The sequence below is a fragment of the Dromaius novaehollandiae genome, chromosome W, assembly GCF_036370855.1.
Source record: "Dromaius novaehollandiae isolate bDroNov1 chromosome W, bDroNov1.hap1, whole genome shotgun sequence".
NCBI classification, from domain to species: Eukaryota; Metazoa; Chordata; class Aves; order Casuariiformes; family Dromaiidae; genus Dromaius; species Dromaius novaehollandiae.
Genome location: NC_088130.1, coordinates 15,491,659 through 15,507,319, shown reverse-complemented (window position 1 = coordinate 15,507,319; position 15,661 = coordinate 15,491,659). Strand labels below are relative to the sequence as shown.

General features: G+C 39.5%; 1 protein-coding gene across 2 annotated transcripts in view; it reads left to right on the top strand.

The window, feature by feature from the left end:
* Positions 1–15,661, top strand: part of LOC112978800 (FERM domain-containing protein 3) — a 146,602-nt gene that overhangs the window by 99,669 nt on the left and 31,272 nt on the right. For both annotated transcript variants that reach the window (XM_026092531.2, XM_064500986.1), the window contains one exon: positions 14,351–14,438. In XM_026092531.2, the coding sequence (XP_025948316.2) occupies positions 14,351–14,438 (88 nt within the window). The remainder of the gene's footprint in view (positions 1–14,350; positions 14,439–15,661) is intronic.

The following is a 15,661-nucleotide window of genomic DNA, read 5'->3' as shown; positions in this document are numbered from 1 at the left end:
ATAAACTGGAATGGGCAAAGATAGATAATCAGTCTTATAGTTTCGAAGTTGAATGTGTCCCAGAAGTACAGTGTTTCAGAGCAGAAGCAGCAGTGCTTTGTACAATCATACCCCCTTCAGGATTGTCAGTGAATAACATGTACAGTAGTAGCGAAGATAATTTGATACTCCAGCCGTTCTGCTCAGTCAAGCATAGTCCTTGGAGAAGCTGGAGGGAGTAGGATGTGGAGAAGATCCATTAAAGGCAAACAACTAATTGCATAAGGTAGAAGGAAAATCTGTTATTCAGAGATTTACAAGGTTCCTTGCACTTGCTGAAAACACGTTTGTTTTTTCTTACTGCTAAATACATAAATGCTGTTCTTAAGTAAACAAATACTATTCATAAGAACATACGATTTTATGTGAGTCACCAACCCCCTGAAAAAAAATGAAATGGGCAATTCCTCTCAGAGGAGTTAAGTGATTAAAGCATAATACAGAGGTTGATGGAAAAGTCTGTCAAATTTTTTGTTAAACCAGGAATGTAATTCTCATGACAGTATGGAAAGGGAGCTCTTCACCACCAGAGGTGTAGTTATTTCTTATAAATAAATAAATAAAGACTTTTGGATCCTATAGGAAAGTAAACATAACTTCCCTTTTTCCCTCCTAAAACCTATGCATTTTGTTTATATCTCTTTCATCAAAACAATGTCTTGAATAGTGCAGCCATGTCTAATATTTTTAGAGCGTCATAGTCCAGGGTGAACTTTACACAGACACAAAGAAACAGTACTTTAAAAAAGAAACCAGAAATTCTCTGTCTTTGAATAATATTCTGTACTACTACAGATTTCCAAAGGCTAAATTCAACCATTGCAAACCAAGAGTTTTCATCAACTCAGCCCGGGTGCAATGGAAAAGACTAGTCTTTTGTTTAGGGTTAGGAGAGGGGAAGGGAAGAGTGGGATGAAAAGGGAAGGATGAAAGGGAAGACTCATTCCAGTATTAATGGGGGGCCGTGCTTCCAGTGTGCAGGGCTAGTCTTTTTGTCATCACAGACCTCTGGGTAATATATTACAGTCTGCCCAGCAGAAAAGGATATACCAAGGTGAGAACTAAGACAGTGTGCTGCAGCAGCTCTCCAAGAAATTAAGAAAATGGTCAGAAAACTGTAATCTCATGTAGGAATATGAAAAAGATACTGCATCTGAGCTCTGGGGAAGGTCCAGGGTGTATTTATCACCCAGACTGGGACTGAAGTTTGCTGTTCAGATACCTCGGTATTAAAGTCTCTGGCTGCCTTACAGCAGGGTCGTGTCTGCGGGCAGGCAGATTTTGCTTCCCTGACAAACATCACTTTTGTGTAACTCACTGAAACTAGCTTGGACTATTGGGGGTTACAGCCTTGAAAGCATTAGTATACTACAATGCACTACTATAGTTAGAAGCCAGATTTAGAAGGAAAATTTGTATCTTTGCATTACTGTATTAACCAGAACTCCTGTATCTGCAGGTCTGAAGGAATCAATCCTTTGATTCTTTCAAAGAATTTGAGGAGATGCGTGAGGCATAACATGAATTTGTAACAGAACTCTCCTCAATAGATCCCATTTATCTATATGTTGGTAAATTCTCTTTTTATTCTAGGTTTTACCAGTTGACATGCCATGAATGTTAGGCTCACTGGCTTTTAGCTCTTTATCGTTTGTTTTCATTTTCATTTTCTTTCTGTTATGTCAGCATTCAATGTGCCTTATCTGTTTCTCTGGTTACAAGACATTTGGAGAGCTGTCTGGATGGCCGCTATCTGGTCCTGGCAATTTTCTACTGTTGCTCTATGTTCTCAAAATTGATCATCCTGTTACATCTTTTCCATCAAATGCTCACTAGTCACATAAAGTTGTATTTTTTTCCCCCCAGATATTTAATACTATGAATCTCTATTCTAGGAATGCAAAATGAATAAAATATGTCTGTCATATAAAAAACTTTTACATATAAAACTCCAGTGGTGTTGATAATCAGATTTCAATACTCAGCTGGGAAAAGTAAATGGGAGATAATTAGAAAAACCACTAAGCTTACCCGCTAAGCTTGCAGGCTTTTATTTGGTATTGATTAGCACATCCTGTTTCATTAGGTTCAGCAGCTAGAATTTTCTGATAAGAATTAAAATTTTTGCTCCTCAGTGAGTATTTTTAAAAACGCTGAAAAAGGTACCTAAGCCTTTTTTTTTTTTCTAACAAGATAGTTGGATGATATGTTAGGTACTATGAAGACAGAGGAGACTGAGAGACATTTTAAATCTATCTGTCATTCTGCTAACTTCAGAAGAGTTACTTTTGAGTTTCAGCACTGCAAATGAATCTGTTCTTTTTTTGTTTTCTTCATACATTTGAGTGAAAAAAGATCATAGCATCTCACTTCTGCAGCAGGCTTTTGTATAGTCAAAGACCTCATGGCTTGGAACAGGCCGGTTCTTCACTGAATCCTATCTCGTAGTCCTCAGGGCCTGTTAACTCAGCACATCTGCTCTGTCATCCTAGAGAATGACAGAAGAATTTGTCTTTTGAAAGGCCCTTAAAAACAGTGAGGGAAACGTCTGGGAAGTAGCGATAGTGTATGGTGACAGCTGCCAGTGACTTAGTGACTGATTTTGTCTCATTGAGAAGTCTTGTTCTTATTAGTTAGAGCAGATGTATGGTGTGGTGCCCTTGTTTCTCTTTTTTTTTGTGGTTGTGAAAACATCACCAGATTTTAGCAAAATGCAACCTTTACTGTGACCTTCCTCTGCACCTAATTGCATAAATTAGAAGTGTGACAGACAGAAATGCATGACAGTTTTATTGAGGTGTGATTAATTGTCTTGTGAATTTTTAATCAATTAATCTTCCCTCAGTGAAGAAAGGGAGAGGTGCAGGAATAATTTAATTGAACCTTACCAGTGGGTAGTAAGCAAACATCTGCTTTGATTTCATCACAATATATATTCTCATTTTCCTGTCATTCCAAATAAGGCCTCTCTGAAATGTGGCATACTGATGACAGTAAAAGAGATAACGGTCGTCGGACTAGACTAAAGTCAAAGTAAATCTTAGAATATGTGAAGATCCTTTAGGAACTGATAGGACATGGAGGCTTGTGCTTAAAAGAATTCAAAGTTGCCTTGTAACTATGTTTTGGGGTATGGCTACAACACAGCATGCATCAAATAATTGCAACTGATTGCCTGTTACTGTTCTTAGTAGCTATGAAGTCATAGCTGCTTGCATTTCTGTTTTGCTGTCCCTGTAACAGTTTGGAAAACATTTTGGCTGTGAAAAGCTGCATATGCTATGAGTGTATTCCGGGATACCTTTTTCTTGAAGGAAAGTTAATGGTAAGATTCCTCCCCAAGTTGTTCATTTGCGTGTCCCTTAGCCCTTTTAGTTGGGACTAGTACAAGTACTTGTAAGGCTGCATTGTAAATCACATCAGTGAAATGACCTGAGTTAAAAATAACTTATTTTGCTTGACTTCCAAGCAAAAGGTACCTGTTTGGTTCTCATGTATTTTGGCACTATTGAAGATATTTAGTACACTACAAGGTGCTAAGTATATAAAGCCATAGCTCATTTTTATTTCTGGTGACTAAAAGCCACCAGTTTAACAAAAATATGGTAAGAATACTGTATAGATCTGGAAAAATAAAAGAACTAACACATCAAATGAGCGTAAGCAGAACCATGAAATCTTCTAGATGGAGGAGAAGGAAGTTGAGTGAGAAAATTCTTCAAGCATAACAGCAGGAATTGCTAGGATCGCTGTTTATTTTTTTATATAAGACCAGTCAGATGATCTTAATAATATCTTTGGGATTTGAGGAATTTTTTTTAATACATCAGGAGGAATTTGTTTCTTTCAGATGTTCCCTAAATAGATGTATTTTTTCCGTGACAGAAATAGTATTGTTTGTTTGAGCAACCTACATCAGTCGTCGGCCTAATTTTGGTTCTAGCTCTTGCTGTTTGATTTTATGGGCCTCTTACAAATGGACAGACTACATACCTGGATGTGTCAGTACTAGTTCCAGATTGACTTCCATACTACTACAATTGTGGAATTTGCTTTAGATGTCAGAATAGTAAGATATCTCAGGTGGTTTTAGTGCATTCATACTCCTTTCTCCCTTTTTCAAGGCAAAAATCCCTTCCCTATACAAATCTTCCTTTAATGAAAGATTTGTTTATTTGATAAAGCCCCTGACAAGTATTGGCAAGTACTTGTCACAGAATCACAGAATAGTTGGGGTTGGAAGGCACCTCTGTAGATCTGGTCCAACCCCCCTGCTCAAGCAAGGTCACATACAGCAGGTTGCCCAGGACAATGTTCATTTGGGTTTTGAATATTTGCAAGTATGGAGACTCCACAATCTCTCTCGGCAACCTGTGCCAGTGTTCTGCCATGCTCACAGCGAAGAACTATTTTCTTTAGTTCAGATGGAATTTCCTGTATTTCAGCTTGTGCCCGTTGTCTCTTGCCCTTTTACTGAATACCACTGAGAAGAGTCCAGCCCCATCCTCTTTACACTCTCATCAGATATTTGTACACATTGATAAGACCTCCGCTGAGCAATGTCTTCACCAGGCTGAACAGTCCCAGCTCTCTCAGCCTCTCCTCATATGTCAGATGCTCCAGTCCCTTCATCATCTTTGTGGCCTTCCTCCAGTATGTCCATGTCTGTCTTCTGCGTGGGAGCCCAGAACTGGACCCTGCACTCCAGGAATGTTTCCCCAGTGCTGAGTTGATGGGCAAGATCACCTCCCTCCACCTGCTGGCAATGTTCTGGCTAATGCTGAGAATACCATTAGCCTTCTTTGTTGTGAGGGCACGTTGCTGGCTCACGTCCAGCTTGTCCACTCAGATCCCCACGTCCTCCTCTGCAAAGCTGCTCTGCAGCTGGTTGGCCCGCAGCCTGTCCTGGTGCCTGGGGTTATTCCTCCCCAGGGGCAGGACTTGGCATTTCCATTTGCTGAAGTTCATGAGGTTCCTCTCTGCCCATCTCTCCAGCCTGTTGAGGTCCCTCTGAATGGCAGCTCAACCATCTGGAGTATGAACCACTACTATGAGTTTGGTCTCATCCATGGACTTGCTGAGAGTGCATTTGGTCCTATCATCCAGGTCATTTAATGAAGATGTCAAGCAGTATTGAACCTGCCTTTGACACATGGGGTACAGTACCAGTGACTGGCCTCCAGCTGGACTCTGTGCTGCTGGTCACAACTGTCTGAGCCCAGCAGTTGAGCCATTCTTCATTTGCCCTCACTGTCTGCTTACCTAGCCTGTACTTCATCAGCTTGCCTGTGAGGGTGTTATGGGAGACAGTGTCGAAAGCCTTGCTGAAGTGAAGGTAGACCACATCCACTGCTCTCCCCTCATCTACCCAGCCAGTCATTCCATCATAGAAGGCTATCAGGTTGGTTAAGCATGATTTCTCCTTCATAAATCCTTGCTGACTACTCCCAATCACCTTTTTGTCCTTTATGTGCTTGGAAATGCTATCCGGGAGGATTTGCTCCATCACCTTCCCCGGGATCAAGGTGAGGCTGACCAGCCTGTAGTTCTCCAGATCCTTCTCATTGCCCTTTTTGAAGATAGGATTGACATTTGCTTGTTTTCAGTCCTCAGAAACCTCTTCTTATTGCCATGATCTTTCAAAGATGGTAGAGCATGGCCTGACATCAGCCAGCTCCCTCAGCAGTCATGGGTGCATCCTGTGAGGTTTCATGGACTCGTGTATGTCGTTTGTTTAAATGTTCCTTAACATGATCCTTCTCCACTGAGGGTAAGTCTACACTGCTCCATGCTTTCTGTCTGGTCTCAGGGGCCTGAGATTCCTGAAGGCAAGACCAAGGTGAAGAAGGCATTGAGTACTTTGGCCTTTTCCCCATCTTTAGTCACCAGGTCCCCTGCTGCATTTAACAGCAGGCCCACTTTTTCTTGAAAATCAGACTAACAAATTAAAGCTCATGTTTTATTCAAGCTAAACAAGGAATATTCTTTAATCTTAGCTTGAAAGGCATTTAAGCATCTTTATCCCATGCTGCATCATCTACACTTAGACTAGCCAGTGGTGATTTGAGCATTTTGACCTTTATTCTGTTGCTTTAACGCTTACTTTATTCCTTTCACAATACTATCAATTATGTGGAGTGCTCCGATTCTGGTGTCAGCAGAAGGAGTACAGGATTTCCCAGCCTATGCTAATCTGGCTCTGCACCTCTCATGCAGACATGGAGCTGCCAGTGGAGCCGTTGGCAAGCATAACAAAAAATGTTACTCTCAGAACGTATATTGTGGGAGGCTGTCCTAAAAGCCTCGGCAGGGACCATTAGAAAATGTTTGTGTTTGTGGGTGTTAGTAGGATTTGATCCAAGATTAAAGCAAACTTCTTGCATGCAGTTGACTACATTCAAAACTGCTGAAATTAAATTCCCATTTAGCAAGTGCAGAATAAGGTGGATCTTGCATGGCACTTAAGAGCTTCTTGCAAATAAAACTACGTATTGTCTGCTTTTATGCATTTAAAGCTGGCGATGCACTCATCTACGCTTTGTATTTACTTTCTTATACTGTCCTAATCACTTTGGTATCTAACTGCCTCATATACACGAAGGGAATCCAATTGGAAGGGCTTACGGTATGCTTCAAAACTTGCAAGTCATGTTATAGGAAACACAAGCTCGTTTGCTGGGGATCTAGAATCTGCTGAGGTTGACCGGGCGGAGGAGGATTTTGGAAATGAGCAGGGCCTGAGATACAGCAGGGAGAGCTGACTTCCACACCTGAGGAGCCTCACGCCAAAATGTTTGAAGCTCTTATCCATAAAAAGCATGTACTTGGCTGAGCTGAGAGGAGGGGGATATGTAAGGCGGATTCACAGGTAGATAGTACTATGAGCTGCTAGGGGTCAAACCTGCATTACAGCCAGAGGCTGTGCCGAATGTCCTCTCAATTTCAGCCTTGACAGCCTGTGCTGGCTCATTTGTTTCCCAGTGTAGCATTTGGATTTATTCACCAGGCTGTGTGTTGGCACAGCCCTGCTGGTAGCCATATGTTCCTAGCTCTGTTCTGCGAAATGCAGCTGAACTGTATGCAAGCTCTGCGCACTTCAGCAGCCACAAGCTGGCCACCTCCGATCGTTTGGCTTTTCTTCCTCTTAGTGGTTCCTGAGTTTGTAAGCTTTTTAGATTTTTGGTTTAACTTCTCTCAGAGGCCTTTTGTTGAAAACTGTGATGTCTGTGGGTTTATTCTCTGATCTATTCCTGCTTATAGGAAGACATTCCTAAGATTGTTTTTAAAATATTCAAAACAAAAGCAGTCGATTTTATTCCTTGATCCCATTAGGTAGTTAAGACTGCATGATGTCCTGTGAGCTTTGTTGCTAACAGTGTTGAAGAAAAAGTAACCATAGGTAATTTTGAAGCTATCAGCATTCCTCTGTATGTAAGCATATGTACTTAAACTTCAGGATTATGTTGGTGGCATGAGTCACGCTAGCACCACAGCAGATCTTGCAGCTCCAGTGAATAAAAAGGCTCAAAATTGGTATTTGATATTAGAGAATTGCAGTTGGAGGCAAACATATTTTTGCAAAGGTATTTGAATGAAAAAGTGAAAGCCATCTTGTCAAATAAAGTCTCTGAAAAGGTTAAGTTTTGAATAATTGCCAGTCACAATTGATGTACTTTCATACAACATTTTTTATGCTTTTTACTTAAACCTGATCAGTAACTGCTAGAGAATCTCTGAGTGAGAAATATTGTAATGGTAATCCTTATTTTGAAAGAAGATAGACTCCTAGCTGCACTGGTCTCAAATATCTTTATGCTTAATCATGTTATTTCTTATAAAAATTGCTGTATTAACAAAAGCCTGGTTATTTGCTTGAGTTGGAAATAGTGACTATCTGGTTGGATACTTTATTTATATCAGAAAACTGTTAAAAAAAATGGGCTTTTTTTTTTTTTTAGATGACTATATGGTGATGAACCATACAGTCATCTAAACGAATTTCCATTTCTGTTGTCCATGCGCTCAACATGTCCAGTAGTTCCACTATATTTTAAAAAACACTGTGTGTTGTCAAAATGGTAACAGAGGAGCAGCAAAGCCAAATGCCATGCATGAGGTCAAGAAAACTGCTTGGTTATGTGTTTGAATGACTCACTAGTATATATGGTGTCTTTCTGCATTCCCATTCTGGTCTGGATTAACAGGCTTCTGCTTCTGTTTTGTTTGATGTAGGTGAGTCCATTTGTGTGACGTTCTGTCAAAACAAGTAGACCTCTTCAGCAAGAAGCACACCCCCACACCCCCACTTGGAGTGACTCTCATAAGCCCCAACATGGCATGAACAAGTGCTGAGATACATCTTGAAGGCTCCCACAGTTCAGCATATTCTTCTTAAGCCTGATACTAGTTTAGACTTCTTGGCAGGCCTTTGTGTGTTTAAGGATGTCTCTGGGCCTGCAATTTCAAAATTATACAATTCTTTCTACCTTAGAAGTGTGATACTGAAATGGCACTGTACTTGCTGTAATAAATTCTTTGCTCTACTTGAGTTTCCTATTTTTCTGTTTCTTGAGGTGATCATCCTTCTTCCTCTCCTTAATTCCTCTTAGCAGTCATAATTTGACTGAGATGAATGAAGCAGTGTTAAAAATCTGAACTAAAAGAGCTCTTCTGGTCACGTAGTCCTTTCCCTGAAGAATAATGTGTGTTGCATTCCTCCAAGGTTTGTTCTTCCGAACCTCCTTTTATATACATATATATACACAGAAGTATTTTTAAAACCAGTTAAAATAAACAAGCTGTACCTGTAGTTCTGGATGTGCTTCCTAAAAATGGCAGTTCTTTGGATCGCTCTTCACACAGCACAGAGAGTACTTCCAGAAGCTGTAGGGTGGGAGCAACTTCTCCTGAGCAGGCATTTTTATAGACATTGCAATTTGAGTACTTGTCTAGAGGGAGGTACTTTATAGACAAAACAGATGTCTCTTCCCTTCTCTCTTCCCAAAGCTCTATGTGATATAAAAAGAAAATAGAAGCAAATAGATAATGCAGGTAATTTTTCTTTTAATAGGAATTCCTGGCAGTATGTTATATTCAGTAGCAGAGATAATTTACTTGAATTGAAAAATATAGCTGTTTTTATCATAAAATTTGTTTGATCATTCTTTCGCTTCTGTATTCCCAAGAGAGCTTTTCTGTTTGTTTTTTGTTTCTTTCTGGAAAGTGACCATAATCATGCTCAGCAAATGTAGTTGTTTTCTTTTCCAGGCTAGTCATTAGCTATCTGATGGTGAGGTTTGGACTCAGGTTCTGCTATTTAGCATAAGTATCATTGAGTTGAGCTGTCTGTGCAAGTTCCCAGAAGGCAGGGATTTATTCATCAGCTGCATGGACCTATTCCTCCCTCCGGCCCTTTAGGGGTTAGGTATATCTGGACTACCAGGGATCAGTGTACTATGCTGTTAACAAACACAGAGCTCGAGAGATGTCTCGGTATCATGGGAATAGATTTTAAATGAAGAATAAAGAAACCAAAATGGCATCTGCCCTATAAATGTGCTCTTTTTTGTGAAAAGATGTAAAGCTCTTTGCATTGCTACATCAGTTTATGAAGTAATGTTGAAATCTAAGTATCTCAGCATAGATTTTGGAGGTACTGTGTGGCTTCAGGGATAAGGCTGAGACAAGTAATTTGAAACGATCCGGTAGAAGGAGTTAAGTAAGTGGCACATGTTATTACAGTTAGCATGGTGTAAAATTAAACCATTAGGCCTTTAGTAGATTCACTAAGAGAGGCTGATAATTGATTTAAAGGAATTACTTAAGTTTTTATCATCCTAGAATTCTGTCTGGGAGAAAAAACAATTTTGTAATACAAGTTCCAACTGATATTTGGATCTTCTGAAATTTGTTAGGCTTTATATGCCCCAGCAACTTTTCAGCAATTCAGCCGCTTACCAGGTGGTAATCTTTCTTTTCATATGCAGACCAGTTTAAAGCCTTAGCTCTCTCCTGATGCCTATGGCCAGAGCCATGCTGAAAGAAGCAGTGCCATTACTTGGGAGATGTGCTAAGTGCTTTGCTGTTCTGACAGACTCAGACACAGGGCTAATAAACACCACTGCAGTTACCAGTATCTTCATTCAGTGCTTTTCTTTGAAATTATCTTTGAAAATATGAATTATTATTATTACCATTAATACCTTTGTGATTCACTACCAATTAGTCCTCTTTAGCACCTTTAATGATAAATAAAAATACAACCGGAAAGGCTGTATTAAAAACAGCCTTATTGTCTGCTGGAATCTCCCAAGCTTAGAGGAAAAACTAAACAGTCACTCGAGACCTTGAGCACCATGATCATACAGCTTTTAGAGTCTCAGCTGCTCGTAAAAAGTTTTAAAGAAACAAAAACAAAACCCGAACCATTTGGTGTAAGTGATTGTGAGATCCGTATATGTTGTAATTAAACCTGTTAGTTCTTTATGCAGATTTCTGGCTTTTTTAAGCTTGAAAGGAAACCCAGAGTATTCCTGTTCTGCTGAAGGATGCCATGTGTGTGATCTGGGATATAACAAAGAGAATCTTGCATAGATGGATATCCTCCAAATAGCCACCGTTGTCTCTTCTAAGACGCCAGTGAAGGATGCCCACAGTTGCAGCGCAAGGCGAAGGGTATTTGATGGAGATTGAGGCTATGTTTTTTAAAGCCTTATGGCTTGTGCTTTTTGCCAGTTTGAGTGCAGGTGTTTCACTGTGTTTCTAAAGGTCAGATCATTATGAGCATACTCATTTATTCTTTGAATTAATTGCATTTAAATGCTTTGCAAGACCATATATATTGAGAAGTGACTCCTGTACGGGGCATGCTAAGGAACTGTATTGCTAGTGTATTCTGCGGCAGGTAACTTTTGTGTGGCATACAGATGAGGCAAAGGATGGACAATAATTATGCTTTTTATTAGTAGGTTTGAATACTTCATAAACCAGTAAGGCAAGGTAAAGGAAATGACTTGACCAGGGTCATTCAGGAAGCCAGCTACAGTGAATTAAATTGAGAGTGTGTTTTGCTTTGCTGTTAATGCTTTATAAACTTCTCTATTCCTTTAAAGGAATTAAGATTCAATAATCCTGTGATACCTCATCCTTGACTTTGACTAACTTCAGTAACAGTTATATACCTCAAATGGGAGGAATGAAGGGGAAAAAAATTCTAGAGTGAATTAGTGTGAGGAGCCAGCAAAACAAGCAGATCACTTCTGTGGCACACCCTGGAAAGTATTCCCCACTGAGCTTCCTGGCCTTTGAAAAGCTTCGGAGTTGGAGGCCCTTTGGGGAATAAACAGAGCTTTTACATCCCTTAGTGTGTACTTGTCTTGAGCGTAAAGGAAAAAACAGAACATGTTGCAGATTTTTCAGTCTTCTGTTAAAGTATTTTTTCATTAAAATTTTATTAGGAATGTTTAGATTGATTGATTCCTAGGGTGAATGATTAATTCAGAGATAAGAGCTATGGAGCTCTAATTTCACAAATAACTATTTTATTATTCGTGTGGTATGCAGAAATATTTCTACATAGTATGTTATTGGTCCTATTGAGTAGGGCAGTAGGGCACGCAGGGGCTGGGTACTAAAATGGTCGCAACAGCTGGAAAGGGAATACATCTTCAATTTAATGCTGAATACATGCTGAATAGGTTGGGCAATCGTGTAAGGTGAATTGGAGCTACTGCACATGCTGACCTGACTTTCCTGAGAGAATTGAATTAACAAATAGCAAAGATGCGTTGTCTAATGATGTTCTGTTTTTCCACTGTAAGAGGCATTAGTGGAAACATTTGCACAGGTGAGGAAATCCTGCGTGTTTATGTGTAAGGCTCTTGCAAGTAGAAACTTTTAAAGGCTTTTTAACAAAGCCGATCAAAGGAGTATCTAATGTTAAATCGGTGGTCGGAATAAAATGTTGGCTTTCCTTTGGTGATAGGATTTGCTGTAGACAGCAAATGTTGCTTTTTATTTAGTAAGGAAAAGTTCATTACTAAGTTGCAGATGAAAAGCATGTCATCAAGGCTCAGACATTATTCTCTTGATAAGGGATGGATCAGAATTTTTTCATTTGATATCGCACTTGATTCTAAAAAGATTATTCTGCTTTGCACTTTTCTTTTAAGGCTTTACAAAGTAGCCATTTCAATTTTCCTGTAATCCAGTAAGATCAAACTTATCCATGTATTCTGCTTTATTTTCAAGTATCACAGTTCATTCAGCCTGATATGCACAAAGACCGCATAGTGTCAGAGGTTCTGCGTGAGGAGAGCACATTGGTCATTTTTTAATGTGTTCTCCTACTTTAATAATAATTGCAATTTAATAGTGTCTTTCCCTTTTGGAAATGCCCCAACCAAACAAAATGGTGAAATTATATTGTTTCAAACTATCTGTCACTTTTAAGTCCTTTCAGACTAGGGGACAGATTACTTTCCTTTTTACCAGCAGAGAGAGGTAGGAAATCAATGCATTTTATGATGCTATTTTTCTGTAAGGGGACAAATCCCACTAAGCAATCAAACCTTATTTTTGTTTGGCTTTTCTTTATGCAACATAAGCAGTCTAAGTAATTTAGGTTAATTTGGTTAATTACTTCTATGCTGTGCAGTTGATAGGTACATGAAACAAACTTGTAGCAGTCCTAAGGCTCCTTTACAATCTGTCACAACTTTTATGGTTTATTAGTGTCGAGGGGAGAGAAAAGCAGGTCAGTACAGCCATCAAAAAGCTTTGATTGGAAAAAAAAAAGTAAACAATTTTGTTTTGTTTTGCGATACTCATGCTATCTTCTCCTTCAGTATTTAGCTATGTAAATGCATGTTTGCAGTTTTTGATTTTCCACCTGTTACCTTCATCACTGGAAAATGGTGACAAACAGAGACCAAAAAGGTAGGAGAAGGAAGGGCATTTCTCTAATGTTGTTTGTTTTTTTCTTTAAAAGCTAAATAACAACAACAATGTGATCTGAAATAAAATGCAAATAGTGTAGTAACAAGCAGGACCCAAGCCATATGAAGACAGCCAGATCAGTATCATGGGACTGACTGGGAGGCAGTGGAGTACGAACAAGCATGAATTAGAACCTCGTGACAGAAAAGGTTATAGCTACTGATATTGCCATAGGGCATCAGTTTGGTAGGTTTCAAAATAGGATTTGACATCTGCAAGTATGCTAGACATCATCTTCAGAGTTAAACTGAACTTTGGGGAGGATACTGAGTCTCTTCTGTCTGTGTTTGCTGATTTCTAGCTGTTGAAGAACAACGGAGACTCTACTGCAGGGAAATTATCCTATGTGGATGCACAAAGCTGTCTTTGAATTCCTGTTCCTGAGTGAAACTGGACCCCGAAACACAGGGGTTTGACTTAGTATGACCATTCCTGTGTTCCTTGAAGATATGTCTATGCCTCATTTTTGGGATGACTTGTTGTGAGAAGCCTTTATGAGACCGGACTTTCTAAAGGTCCTAAGCACTGTTCATTGTCTCAAGGCAGTATTTCTGTCAGGCTCATATACCATAACCATGCAAGCATATAAATAACACAATACTTACTCAGTCCATTTCATTGGCAAACTGGGATTCCAGATTTCTGTTAGGGCTTGTTATAAAAGCAGGAGTTAGAGGAGCTAAAATGAAGTAATAAAACTTTCCTCCAGAACTCAAGGCTTGAGTGCCATATTTCAGGCTTCAGTGTATGTTCATGGTTGATTATAGACACCCTAAAAATAGGGGCATATAATGGAAATGCTGACAGATCCTAAGCTATCATGATGGTAACAGGCACTGCTATAATTAGGCATGCGTCTCAGTAGACAGTGTAATATGATTGCCTTGTTTATATCCCGAGCTGGAAGGCATGTTTGTTAATCTAGACAATCCTTTTAAATGAGTTTGGGAGCAAGGGTTTGTGGAAAAAAGATGCAGAGGTTTATTTCGTATTCTGGCTGACTTGCATGTACATCAAAAGATAGCAAATACTTGCAGGATATTGGATAACTCTGGTTAACTGCATAGTGTGCTGGTATCCTAGAGGCAAGAAAAAAACACCAGAACTTACCTGAAAAGATCAGGCATTGGACAATCCAGGAACAGAAATCATGTGAAAAGTTTCCTGTCTTAATATTATAAATAGAACATGCTTGAAATTGTTCAAATGTCAGGGGAATTTTTTTCCTCCTTTTTAGGGATCTAAACTCTCCAATCAAAAAGCCCTTTTCTCCTGTTTTCCTCTTGTCCAACTGTTGTTTCTTGTGTAATTTTAGAGGTCAGAGCCCAGCTGTTGCTGAATTTAACTTGCTCCTGAAAGCACATTCTTTGGAAACTTACGGTGTTGATCCTCATCCTTGCAAGGTAACAGTTTTTTCTCAATGACATTTAATAAAAAGCCATTAAATGAATTGATATTGCTCTGTTTCTGGAGGAGGGAAGGGTTCATTTGGTTTGTTTTTTTTATCCAGGCACAAATACGGAGTAATTGATAAAAGAACCTGTCTTGTAACTATGGATTTCATTTCAGCCTTGGAAAAACATTGCCTGGTTGAAATTTCTGGGTCAGTCCAAAAATAAAAAAAAAAACCTCTAGAGGAAGTAGAACATCATAGGAGAGTGTAAGAGGGTATTAGGGCAAAAGTTTTGATTATAATTAATCGTTTCTTTGCATTTACTGCAAAGGTTTCAATAAATACTCTCAGCGTGAAATACTTCGTGTTTGCCAAGATTTTCAGGATCCAGTGCATTAGCATTGTCCAAAAGCTGCAAAAAATTGTTAGGCCTTGCTAGGTTATTATTTCAAACACCAGCAAAATATGCAAAGCTTAGCAAGAAGAGCAAACTAAATGTACAGAGGAAAGAACTGGGTAAGCACGTTATACATTTAGGTATTCCACCACTTCACTGTTTTGTAGTTCTCTATAGGAAGGCAATTTTGGTTATCAGTTCTGATTATTCCATACACCTGCATTTCTAATAGCTTTATCTCAGTTTGTTTTTAATGTTGTCTACTTCACATTTTAACTGCCATTTTTGGTTGTCCTCCAGCTTATATGCCATCTACTTTGGTGGAGCAGCAGAAGTATGTGATGCTGTCTGCTTAGCTGCTCTGGTGAGCGCCTTTAAACAGTCAGCTCTAACCTGAAGCGCTGATTTCACATACACATTGCTAGAAATGGTGCTCCTAGTATGAGATATGGTGACTTTGTAAACTTTACTTCCAAAGCATAGTGCAGATTTTCAGAGCACTTCTCAGAGACATATGTTGGCACTTGACAAAATCCAGATTGGTTCAGCATCATCTCCTCTTTGCCTGTGCAGGGAGGCTTATAGTATGGGGGCATGCAGGGGTTCATGGCCCATGCTGAGAGCTTGAGGAAAATAGATGAGATTTTTGGAAGCGGGTTGCAAAGCAAGATGTTTTCCCGGCTCCTTACATCTTCCTGTGCAACTCTGTGGCTGCTACGCAAGCAGCATCATTGTTTTTGTATACCCGTATTTTCTTGATAGATCACATGGAACAATAAAGCGGGTTAACTTTAGCATAGTGAGGGTCTGGAGCCTGGGATGGACAGGAAAGCCAG